General features: G+C 40.6%; 1 protein-coding gene across 3 annotated transcripts in view; it reads left to right on the top strand.

Annotated features, from left to right (window-relative positions):
• ANO6 (anoctamin 6) overlaps positions 1–13,204 on the top strand; it is a 200,561-nt gene that overhangs the window by 68,079 nt on the left and 119,278 nt on the right. For all 3 annotated transcript variants that reach the window (XM_019934579.3, XM_019934577.3, XM_019934578.3), the window contains one exon: positions 9,151–9,230. In XM_019934579.3, the coding sequence (XP_019790138.1) occupies positions 9,151–9,230 (80 nt within the window). The remainder of the gene's footprint in view (positions 1–9,150; positions 9,231–13,204) is intronic.

Raw genomic sequence — 13,204 nt, 5'->3', positions numbered from 1 at the left:
AAACTGTCTGCCTTTCCTTCTGCTGTGAAGTCTTCGGTGCTGCAGGTAGGAAATGTTCCTGCCTGATGCGTTGCTGGAGCAGTGGGCAGGGTGGAGGGGAGGCAGAGCCTCTCCTTTTTGTAAATATTGTCCAAGCATTTGAAGACTATTATCTTGAAAGGACACTTTACTATTGGCCTGTTTTGTATGTGGACATATCCCAGTGTGGCCCAATGCAATATATTTCTGGAAATATAAAAACTCTCTTATTATTACATAGGTAATTAAATTCACTCTGAGGAATTGAGCACTAGTAACTTTTCTAGAGTGACAAAGCATTTATAATTCATTCCATCATTTATTCGCTCATGTACGGAGATCCATGATATGCTAGGTATTACTTCAGGTTCTGAGGAAACAGAATAAATTAAGACAGTGACTTGCCCTCTAGGAGCTCCGGGACCAAGTGGAGAAGAAAAGCAAGTCATGACCATACAGTGTGATAAAGGGGATGGACATGTATGTTTTTTCCAGATTTTATCTTCTTGGAGGTGACCAGTTTGTGAGAGAGTAACTACTATGTGATTATTTGGGACTCTGTTCCATATAAGCTGCAAATTTATTTATAATAATCACTAATTTTTATTTCTTTTCCACACTCTCACCAGAAGACCAACTGAAAATACTATATTTTAATAACTAATAATGCAACAGTTCAGTGTTTGGACACCTTTCATAGTGATATGACAGGTTTTACTAGACCTGCAAAGTGCTATAAGAATGTGAGGTTGAGGCAGCTAACTTAACCTGGTACGTAAATGGTGACATTGAAAAAAAAATTTAAAGAAAGGGTAAAATGGTGGTGAGAGGAGGTGCATTCCAGGTAGAATGTACTAAGGTTAAGATTGAATATAAAAAGGATAAAACTTGGTGACTGACCAAATATCAAGAGTGGGGGAAAGAGAAAAGTCAAAAATGGCCCCAGCTGTAGTTTAGGTGGTTGAATCAATGCTAATACATTAATCAAGAAGGCAGATACAACAGGGGGCACCTTTGAAACAAGGCAGTTTTTACCATAATGTAGGGAAAATATTTATATTCTAAATTACTTGAAGGGTAGTACTGGGTCCTAGTCATGAGTCCAAAAAAAAGGGAAGAAAATGTTCTTACCCTAACAAATTTGACATATTCATAAGTGCTTTTTTCCTTCTTCCCACTTTAGCTGTTTTTTTCACTTCCAGAAATATGAGAGAGAGAGCACACTTTTGTATTTCTGAAGATGGGAAAAACAGAACTCTAAAAGAAACCATCAAATTCAATTTGGAATTTGCATTCCCGGAATGATTAGAGGAGAATGCCACAGTTTAGTTTATATGTCAGTAGCAAGCTGTGGTAAGAGGCTGATCCATCCAGATTCAGAAAAGTGAAGAAACATTTCCTGATTCACATTTCTTTTCATTGAAAGTAGTAGCCAGCGGTGCTTAGGCCACTGAGGTCATTCAAAAATATTTGCTGAATTAATGTTATCTTTTTCTATGTTTAAATTCATTTTCTTATAAAAGGAATGAATGGTAGGAATAGTCAAGGTAAAAAGTCAGAGGGAAAAATGGGTGCCTAACAAGGTAAAGGATGCCAAAATTTATTAAAGAATGAAGTTTTTTTAAAAAAGTACCCAATAGTTATACAGTACTTAACAGTCTTCGAGTCACTTTTATATATGTGTCAGTTAATTTATTCTCCACTTTCTGATGTAGGCATTATAATCCACATTTTAATGATGAGGAAACTGAGACTTAGGGCTGAGTGATGTGCCTGAAGCCACAGGGTTATACTGCATAGAGGTCTTGTGAACCAAGTCCACTGCCCTGGGTGGTAAAATGCAGCCGTCTTAACCTTGAAAGGAACTCTCCTGTCTTTGTGTTTTATATTTCATTATTAACTTTATTTTCATTAATAATGACTCTTTGGACCCATTTTAGAATAGCATTTAATATTACAGGGCCTATAATCTTTAAGTTTACAGCCTTTGGATAATAGGGAAAATCGATTTTCCTCTTCCCATCACCAAACTGCAGTGGATCCTGTAAAACTGAAGCCAGAGAAAGAGACACTGGAACCTGGAGACCAAATACGATAACATAGGATGATGCGACACGTGGGGTATAGGCTTAGCCTTAGGTGGTGTGGGGAGTGAGACTGGGCAGGCCCACATGATATCTGGAAATTACGGAGTGACAGGAAATGGTGGTCCCAGTGTGTGGTTGCTTTAAAAATAGTGGCTGGTGAGTGCCAGGTTATTCAGGTTAAACATTAGATATATGCTGAGATCCAGTTTTCAGAGACTTCTAGTCCAGTGGGAGAAGAGAGGTATAGGTATAGGTATAGGATGCTTGGCAGATCACTAGACGTCCTGCCCAATCTGGATATGTGACCATATCTTCATTCCTAAGGCAATATGGCCCATTCTTTTAATACTTCTTTAATTGTACATTCACTAGATCATGGGATTCCTGAGGACAGTTTCTATACCCTCTTCATCACCTAGCTCCATCCTTGGCATGTGAATATCTTTAGCCACTTGTCAGAATATTGTATTTGTTTGTTTATTTTGTGGAGCTTTTCCATTAATTCTTCTAATTGTGAGTACTATACCAATAAATTTCACTGGATTTTTTTTTCATTATTTGTTTTTCAAGATGTGTTAGTCAAGTTAATACTTTTCTGACTTACCGTGCTATTTTAATTCATTACCAAGTTACATTTAGCATCAGGGGACCCCTTGGAATTATTTAGAGCAGCTTAGGAGACATTAGTGAATTCAAAAAGATGTCCAGTTTTGGAGTCAGATTCAGACTGCCATTGTATCACTTCTAGTCGTTGACTTCAGGCAACTAATGATATCTAAATTTTCATCATCTGTGAAAATGAGGATACAAAGAAGATTAAGTAAGATCAGACCTTTAGAAGTGCCAGGCATGTTATAACACCCTCAGGAAATTTCTGTTTACATTTCTTCATGTCACTGTATGATATGATTATGTTCTATGTACGTGAACTTAATTTATATTTAGATAGTGTTTTATTTTTTTAACATGATTTTGAATTGTCATTTGTATTCTTTGCACAACCTGTAAGATAACCAGGGAAAGTAATTTTTTAACTAGTTTCAGATAAATTGAGAATAGGTCATTGCTCAGGATCATGCAACTAAGTTGCAGGTCAACCCAATCAATCCCCTTAATCCATGCACAGTGCCCTTTGCACCAGGCCACAGTCTGTTTTCACCTGCTATCTCTCATATACTTGCTATGCCTCTGACCATTTCATTCACAACCAGTCACCATAAAGAAGATGTCATTTGGACCCAATGACCTGCCATACTGATGCTGTAAGTTAGATATAGTGTGGATGCCTAATTCTGATTACTTTTATTGCTGGGCACTGCTTATCAGGCAGTCTTTGGGCCTTACGCATGACGTTCCCGAGAGGTCATTTTGTGTTTTCTGATGGATAATAGGTTATCCAAGTTATAAAATGTAGATGATGGCTCGTTTTATTGCCCATTTTAGGTAAATCTCAATCATCTTTGCTGTAGAAGTTACCTCTCCATTTTGCAGTTGGGATGATTTCCATTTCTAATTGATAGACAAGTAATCATGTGAACTGCAACTTTCTGGTGAGGTTTCTACTGTTCTCTTATTAACTCATTAATGTGACTGGACTTCTAGACATTTCTGTTGGGGCCTTCATGTATGTCAACTAGTACCACCAATGACTTTATTCCTTTAATTTTACTATAGTAACTGCATTGATAAAGTTTTAAAAATATTGTTTCTATTTCTTTCATTTTAAACTAATTGTTATGTGATCAATTACTATTAAATTTAGGAAAAGTAAATAGTGAGTTTCTTTTGACCAAAGCCTCAATTATTTGAGTTTTGCCTATAGTAAACCAGTTGATGTATGTGTATACAGTGTTTTCTTTGGTATTCCTACAATACTCCGTTAGTCTGTCTAGCCTAGCACTTACTAATTATCCTCAAAATAGGATTTATCATGTCTCAAATTCCTTTCCTCAAGAAGAGAGAACTTTGTCTGGTTCTTCTTGGTATTCCCAGGGCCTAAGAACACAATGACTGTGCAAAATATGTATAAACCAGGCAATGAATGTTTGTTGAACCTGACTTCCAGTTGAACTTTCACATTGCATCCATACAAAATTATATCAACATGTCAGGACCAAAGATTTTTCATTGAATAAACAGTTTTCAGTTCTCTCAGCAGCTTTGTGATGAACAGATAACATAGAGGTACCGCATGCTTTTTATATTCCAAGTGCCAAAATTAAATGAGCTAATCATGGTGTCATTCAAGGTGGTACTTCTGTAGTATAAAGTGAGGTATTACGGCAATATGAAAAATGCATTTCAAAGTATTACATTTTAAAATGACTTATATAAAGAAGAAAATTAAATGAACATTTTTGCCTTTTTAGAATCTTTTTCCTGATTCTGCAGCTATTTTAATAAAAAGCCCTCAAAGTGTCACCTAGATTTTGACTATTTTATTTTTGCTGAGAAATGAACTTTTTCAACTGTGTTAGATTACCAGAAATGAGAATATCAAACAGTAACTGGAGCCCCTCAGTAGGGAAGTATAATTATCATATTAGCATCATAAACCATTTGCTTCTCAGTACTGTATTAGGTAATGAGAGCAACAGCTGCAGCTTTGTGCTACCTGGATGATGTTTCAATTAAGCCATTTCTGTTTTATTCACTCAAATTTACAGGTTCTACTTTGTGTTGACATTAACCAGTGAATCTGTTAGTTTCCATTACCAACAGAATAACTAAAATTATAAATAGTTCTATATTTTCTCTCACAAATCCTGTCAAGCTGCATAGATGCCTTTAATTTGATAGAACATCTGGGCAATACATCTTCTTTCTCCTCTGTGTTTAGGCAAAATTTGTACTTTCTTTTTTTTTTCTTTTTTTTTTTTTTTTTTTTTTCGGTACGCGGGCCTCTCACTGTTGTGGCCTCTCCCGTTGTGGAGCACAGGCTCCGGACACGCAGGCTCAGCGGCCATGGCTCACGGGCCCAGCCGCTCCGCGGAATGTGGGATCTTCCCAGACCGGGGCACGAACCCATGTCCCCTGCATCGGCAGGCGGACTCTGAACCACTGCGCCGCCAGGGAAGCCCTGTACTTTCTTAAGCTTATCCTTTCATTAAAAAAAAAAAAAAAATGTCAACAACAGCAGCTCTGTCCCATCTGTTGACCCCAGATACATAATAGGTAAATTGGGCATCTCTTTCTAAAGGAATCCAGATAAGATGCAAAAGTCAAGTCACTCCATCAGGTTTACAGTATTTGTTTAAAAAAATACCTGCAGTATGATGTTTCTCTGACTTGCTAGTTCTGCCAGGAAAAAAAAGTGAATCATAAGCACCACAGATACAATTTCATCAGTGTCTATCTTACTGCTATAAAAAGGTCTTTTCTTCTTACTTGTAAACCAAGCTGCAAAACACCAATTGAAAACCCACCCTCACAGCCACTAGTATAAACACATTTTAGCAAGTTTTAAAGGTGGCCTGCAAGAATGTAATTATCTTGGACAACTTGTTCTGATGTTGGAATAACCAGTTTATTACAATTCCCTGAGTGTAACAGACTATGCAGTACTTGCTGAATGTAACAGACTGTGTAGTACTTGCTGTCGCCCCCTGGCCCCTGGAGTTCTCAGGGACAAGCACCTTAATTTCGGCTCTGGTCACAGCTCTGCAAGCCATGGCTCACCTCATCTCTTTCCTGTTTCTGCTCTGGTTCACATTTAGGGCTCCTGTGATGAACTCAGTTTTTCAGAAGCATTAGAATCACTTGTCTGTTCTTTACTACTGGCACTTTCTTGCAGTTCATAGGCTTACAGTGATATGAGTTTAGTGGGCAAGATTCTGAGTGAACCTGAAGTCTAGTCCAGATATTGGGATGTTTCTTAGTGATGTGCCAAATAGCTGAGTGGTTGGCCGATAGTTTGGTTTTGTTAAACAATCACTTAGAGATCTCATAACTCTCACCTATACATACCCAGCTTTCTTTGGGGCCACTGAAGGGAATTTTTCTGGGTTGATAGGAACCCAGTCTCTTCTTTCACGAAAGCCTCTAATGGATTAAAAAAAAATTAATATGCAATTAAAAAGTCACTACAAAGCTAACATCACACTTCATAAAATTAAAAGTAATTTACCGTAACTTAATGCTTATCCCATACTCAATCTTCCTAGTTTTGATAAATACAAACAAACCTTCCACCCCTAGTTTTGATAAAAGCAAACCTTTATAGCTGGTTTGTTCAAGTTAAGATCCAGCTGAGTACCACATATAGCTAATGGTTGTTGTGATATTGTGATTTGTAATAAGAAATATATATTTGTTCTTCCTTGGTTCATGTCACAGAGCTCCTTTTTTATTTATTTATTTATTTATTATTATTATTTTTTGGCCGCACCTCGCAGCTTGTGGGGTTTTAGTTCTCCAGACAGGGATTGGAGCAGTGAGAGTGTGGAGCCTTAACCACTGGACCGCCAGGGAATTCCCACAGAGCTCCTTTTTTAAAACTCTTGGAATTTCCAGCGTGATGAGAGGGATAAAGATGCCCTTTGTTATGATAATGAGGTGCTTGGACAGCCCCTAGGTAACCAAAGGAGGGGGGCTGGCTGCCCAGGGAACCCACCAAGTGATTAGAGGGTAGAAATTTTCAGTCCCACCCCCCTGACCCCCGGGGTAGGGGAGAGGGGCAAATTGAATCAATTACCGATGGCCACTGATCGTCAATCACTCATGCCTCTGTAATGAAGCCTCCATAAAACCCCAAAAGGACAGGGTTTGGAGAGCTTCAGGTTGGTGAACAGGTGGAGCTGTGGGGAGAGCAGGGCGCCTGGAGAGGGCATGGAAGCTCTGCACCTCTCCCCACACACCTTGCCCCTGTACCTCCTCATCTGGCTGTGCATCTGTATCCTTTATAACAGCGGACCCCAACCTTTTTGGCACCGGGGACTGGTTTCGTGGAAGACAGTTTTTCCACAGATGGGGGAGGGGCGGGGGATGGTTTTGGGATGATTCAAGGGCATTACATTTATTGTGCGCTTTATTTCTATTATTACATTGCAATATATAATGAAATAGTTATACAACTCGCCATAATACAGAATCAGTGGGAGCCCTGAGCTTGTTTTCCTGCAACTAGATGGTCCCATCTGGGGGTGATGGGAGACAGTGACACCCAAAGTGTGTTGCTTATATCCAGTCTACTCCGTAAGATGCAGCTTAATCGTCACTTGCCACTCACTGATAGAATTTAGATATGAGTCTGCAAGCAATTGATTATGGTCTCTGTGCAGTCAAACCTCTCTGCTAATGATAATCTGTATTTGCAGCCGCTCCCCAGCGCTAGCATCACCGCCTCACCTCCACCTCAGATCATCAGGCATTAGAGTCTCAAGGAGAGTGCAGCCTAGATTCCTCGCATGTGCAGTTCACGGTAGGGTTTGCATTCCTATGAGAATCTAATGCCGCCGCTGATCTGACAGGAGGCGGAGCTCAGGTGGTAATGTGAGTGATGGGGAGCGGCTGTAAATACAGATGAAGCTTCGCTCGCTCACCCACCGCTCACCTCCTGCTGTGCAGCCCGGTTCCTAACAGGCCAGGCACCGGTACCAGTCCGTGGTCCGGGGGTTGAGGACCCCTGCTTTATAACATCCTTTATACTAAACTGGTAAATGTAATAAATGTTTCTCTGAGTTCTGTGAGCCACTCTAACAAATTAATTGAGCCTGAGGAGAGGGTGGTGGGAACCTCCAATTTATAGCCAGTTAGTCAGAAGCACAGGTGACAACATGGACTTCCGATTGGCATCTGAAATGGGGGCAGTCTTGAGCCCATAAACTGTGGAATCTGATGCTACCTTCAGGTAGCTCGTGTCAGAATTGAATTAATTGTTCAGTGGTGTGGGAAAAAACACACGTTGGAGTTCTGTTCCGTAGGGCTCTTTAAATCTCTAACAGTCTCCCTTTTTCATGTCATTGATTTGTTGAAGAGGCTGGACCTGTTGATAAATGAGAATATTTATTTAAATGCTTAATAATATTTGACTATTTATGTAAGTTTATTTAACTAAGAACATTTTTCTACATGGCCATTACGTGGTTATACTTATCGATATTAATATAACCCAACACTTAATCAGTATTCAAATTTTCGCAGTTTGTTTTTAAGTCTTTTATATCTGGATTGTTTAAACCAGGATCCAACCCAGAACCACACACTGCAAATGGTTGTTTTGTTCTCTTGGTGTCTTTTAATCTGGAACAGTCCCTTTTATTCACATCAGGAACGTGTTTACAAGAGGAGACTAGTGTCTTGCAGAACAACCCACCTTCTGGATTTGGTTCCTTTATCCCTCTTAACACTGTGCTGTCCAGTGTAGTAACCACTGGTCCCATGATGTTATTGAGCTTTTGAAATGTGGCTAGTGCAAATTGAGATGTGTTGTGAGTATAAGAATACCCCCCAAATGTAAAATAGTTCACTAATAATTTTTTATACTGAATACACACATGTTGAAATGATAATCTGGGTATATCAGGTTAAATAAATCTTACTACTAAAAAGAATTTTACCTATTTCTCTTTCTTAATGTAGCTACTAGAATATTTTGTTTGGCTCCCAGTATATTTCTGTTAGATAGTGCTAGTCAACAGATTTTAAAACAGAAAGTTACTACCCTAAAATGACTCCACATCAGTTCCCTGACATGTGGAAGAAAAAAGAACATCAATAGGCTAAAGTGTTCCTGAGCTGGAATTTTATAACATTTAGTTGCCATGTCCTTCCATGTAGAAGCTAAGTGATTTTTCATGGTAGATCTAGCCTTAGAGCGTTTTAGGACCTAATATCCTACAAGTGTGGCATTGTCTAGTAGATGAAATAGCTACTGAAGATTTTGAGTGTCCTGATTTCCAAAAGCCTTAAATAATGTCAACCTGTAAGTGTGCCACAGACGCTAAAAATAGTTAAGCCAATGCTGCTGACTTAAAAGCAAAAAAAAGTATGTGAGCCAACGGAAGATCATGCTCATTTATTTATTCGTTTTTTTGTTTCTTTTCAGTCTTGGAAAACCTTGAACAGACAATTGTCTCCGGTTTTGGATCACTGGAAAGTCAGCAGGATTTCCGAACCCCGGAGTTTGTGAGTACTACCACTCTATCTTAAATTTGTATCAGTTAGCTAGAGGTTTCTCACAAAGTGGAGAAAGAGGGTTTTTTGTTTTGTTTTGTTTTTAAATGAGTTCTTGCCTTCAGTGGCTCTAGATCTGGCACAGGCCTCGCTGTTAGGACTCTGTGTGCAAAGCTCTCGTCCTCTGGGGAGCACGTTCCTGAACTACAGCGTCTTGGCATCATGCACTGTAAGCTCGCTCTTCACGCTGCTTGTAATAGCAAATGGGAACTTGTTCTGCAGTAAAATAGCACTGTGTGTCTGAAACTCCCCCTTTATTCATTGATACCCCTGCTACCAGTTTCTGCTGTCAAAAACTCTGGAAACCAGTCTCTACTGAGCACATCCAGGTCCACTGACCAGTCCAATTCCTTTTTCATTCTGGAGCCTCAGTAACACAACCTATATGGATACATCTTGTAGGGCTAGGGATATTCTATTGGTTGTTTCTGCTAAGAAGGGAACTAAGTGCTCTCACTAAATTAGACTCATTAAAGATTAGCCATGGTTCCTACCCTCAAGGAATTAAAAATCTTATTAGATGCTACTGTGATTTTATTAATGCCTTGTTTAAAGAAAATTAAGCACATAGGATGCCTGGTGGAGAATGTCCTTACTAAATAGGTTTTATATTAGGCTTATTTGAAGAGGGTGATGGGAAGAAGTATGTCTCTAATTCCTATACCATGTTATTGCACCAGATGTGTAAGGAAAGCATGCCAGGATCCACCTAGATTTACTGATTTTTGCCCCCTGCTGCAAATGGCTTGTCTACCAACTTAGCAATGGAAAAATCTTTTTTTAATTTTCAAAGTATGATGTGTAGTCGCCACTCCAGTAATCGGCAGAGCACAATTATATTATTGATAGCGGAAAAAAAACAACAAAAAGCCACCTCATTATGTGCTTTCCCTCTTCCCACACACTCTTTGTGGATTGTCCCCTCAATTCAGCCAAGAGTAAGGAAACTAGGCAGGTCTCTGGACTGAAAAGGGATGGCACATGAGACTCTATCCACAATGCCATTTTATTTCAAAGTGTGGGACTCCTGTGGTGTACTAGCAGATTGCCTACTGTGAAAATCACTTGGGTATAATGGAAAGACATAGTATTCAATGACTTCTCTATTATAGTCAGTGAGATTTTCAGTGAAGCAGAATTGTGAATGCTCGCCAGTATTCCTGCATCTTAAAGTAACAGAGCAGTTTTGTGTTTTTTTCTGACTTCTGCCGTTACAGCCCCAAAGTAGAATTGACACAGATATTTCACGTTTGAGTATGATATTGGTACAGACTCATGGAGCTGACCTTTTTCTGTTTTGTTATTTTCTAACTGCTTTTTTTTTTTTTTTTTAATAGCTTTATTTATTTTGGCTGCGTTGGGTCTTTGTTGCTGTGCGAGGGCTGCTCTTTGTTGTGGTGCGCAGGCTTCTCACTGTGGTGGCTTCTCTTGTTGTGGAGCGGGGCCTCTAGCTGCATGGGCTTCAGTAGTTGTGGCACATGGGCTCAGTAGTTGTGGCACGCGGGCTCTAGAGCGCAGGCTCAGTAGTTGTGGTACACGGGCTTAGTTGCTCTGAGGCCTGTGGGATCTTCCCGGACCAGGGCTCAAACCCGTGTCCCTTGCACTCGCAGGTGGATTCTTAACCACTGTGCCACCAGGGAAGCCCTGATGCTGAAATTGTTAATCACAGTTTCCTTATTTGTGTGGTTGATATCAGATCTCTATATCCTGGCTATTATCTTTCTCTGATTGTGTGTTCATATCATATTCAGGGAGGAATCTGTGATTTTCTTGTGCTTTATAAATTTTCACACATCTGATGATCATTGCCTGCCACATCTTTGTGTAGCACGTACATAGCTGCTTGTGTTTTCTTGTCAGCATCACAGTAGCCCATGTACTCCCAGTTCCATAGTAAACATGTATTTCCCGAGCTGTCTCCATGGTAAACAAACGGAGGTATAGAAGCTGCCTTGAGAATAGGGTACTCAGGGGACTCAGGCCCGATATTTAAGGGAAGCCTCTTTTGTAGGCAGAAAGTTACAGCATCGGTCAGAATGGGTGGCTGCAGTTGGGGAGGTGGCGGATTGGGCACATGCCAGGACAGAGTCAGCTAAGGTGATCCAAACCAAAATCTTGAATTAGAAACAGGGACACCAGTACAAAACTGGGAGCAAAAAGAGCCCCCCAAAATAAAAAATAAACTATGTATATGCCAAAAAAAAAAAAAAAAAAAAAAGAGCCCAAAGGCAAAGCAAAATTGGAAACAGAAAAGAGAGAGAAGAATAAAAGGAACTGGATAATCAGCCTTCTGTTCTTCTCCGGGTGGCATTTCGGAAGGTCCAGCCGCAGTTTGCTGAGTTGAACGGAAATAAAACAAGGCGTAGACCGTGTTTACTCAGGCCTTATCCTCAAATAGTTCAGATTTTAGAAGGATGAAGAGCCCAGTGTTTTTGTACAGAATGTATTTATATAGTTTTGTATTTATATAGTATTTATATAGTTATATAGTTTGGCCAAGAGGGAGGACAAAATCCTTATCATTATTAGTTTCCTTCAGAATTTGTTTTTCTTTCGTTTGAAACAAGGCCTGAGAGCAGTGCTCCTTATGGCATGATAAGTACATTAAAGGTTTCCTTCCCAGTTCAGGTGTGTAGTGTGACTAGTCAGACAAAGTATTGCCGTGTAGTCTACATAAATCACGGGTAAAGAAATGCTGTTGTGAATCCCTCATGTGCCTGCAGACAGCGGCCACCTTGCAGGGCAGAGTTTGTCCCGTGATCACATGTTGCCCCTCCCCACTGTCTGCTCCACTCTGTGGGCTGAAGTGGGTGAGTTTAGCCAAACCACGCTGACATGTTAAAAGGTGAATGAAGATGTGAACATAGGTGCATGTGTTGTTGCCACCCCAAAGCTTGTGAGGAGCTGGGAACATGTTGAAACTAGACGTAGACCCACTCCGAGGTGAGGTGCATGTGTGGGTGAGGGTCAAGGTGAAAGGGACCTGGCTAAGGGCTGACCTTACAGAGAGTCCCTTGGTTATCTCACTCTGGTGGGAAACCGTCTCTGTCGTGGTTCAGTTTTTTGTTTAAGCACAATGAAAATCTGTTTTATAACCTGCTTTGTTAACTTAATGTTTTATCCTGAACATTTTCCCATACCGTTTTTTCCCCAGTTTTATTGAGATATAATTAACATATAGCACAGTGTAAGTTTAAGGTGTACAGCGCCATGCTGGTTTTTTCCTCTGACGCTGATATCTTCTCTGACATTTTCTGTTCCCTTGTGCCAATGAACTGTAATTCATTACATTAGAATTTTCAGAGCAGTTAGTTCAAGAGGGAACTTGTCGAGGAAACGGTGGCATGGTCGGATGCTCTGGGCCCATGTGATTGGTGACCATCATTTTGGGACACGGACCCTGAAAGTAGATGGGGTGTGTGATGACAGGTATCAGACTCTGAGGAAAGGGATTGACCAGAGTGAGGCTGGGAACTGAGTACCAGAGACCCAGATAAACTTGTAGGAGTTCAGACTAGAAGTAGAGACTGCAGCACTGGCCAAGCTGGTGAGAACCAAGGATGGGGAGCCATCCACCTGGGGATGGAGCATATAAAGGTGGTCCTGCAGCATGGCAGCACAGATGTAGGGCATCCCAGGCTCCCACCAGTGCTCCCAATCCCAGATGTAGTTAAGAGCAAAGGTGATCTAGGCGTCACTGCAGGGGCCCAGCCAGCGTGACTGCCCCAGCAGACCCCAGGTTGATCCCAAGCCCCGGGGAGTAGGAAAAAAACCTGGGGATTGAGGGGTTGGTAGGGGGAAATGTTGGGTAGTGGTCAAGGCTCTTTCTAGAAACCCTGCCTCTGTTGGCACTGACCCAGGAACTCACATGGGTCTGATTGCCTGAGTATACATGGGGCGAAGGATGGGGTATGGGGAGGAACTCT

The sequence above is a fragment of the Tursiops truncatus genome, chromosome 11 (assembly GCF_011762595.2).
Source record: "Tursiops truncatus isolate mTurTru1 chromosome 11, mTurTru1.mat.Y, whole genome shotgun sequence".
NCBI lineage: Eukaryota > Metazoa > Chordata > Mammalia > Artiodactyla > Delphinidae > Tursiops > Tursiops truncatus.
Note: the sequence above shows the minus strand (reverse complement) of the source record. Positions and strands in the feature narration are given on the sequence as shown.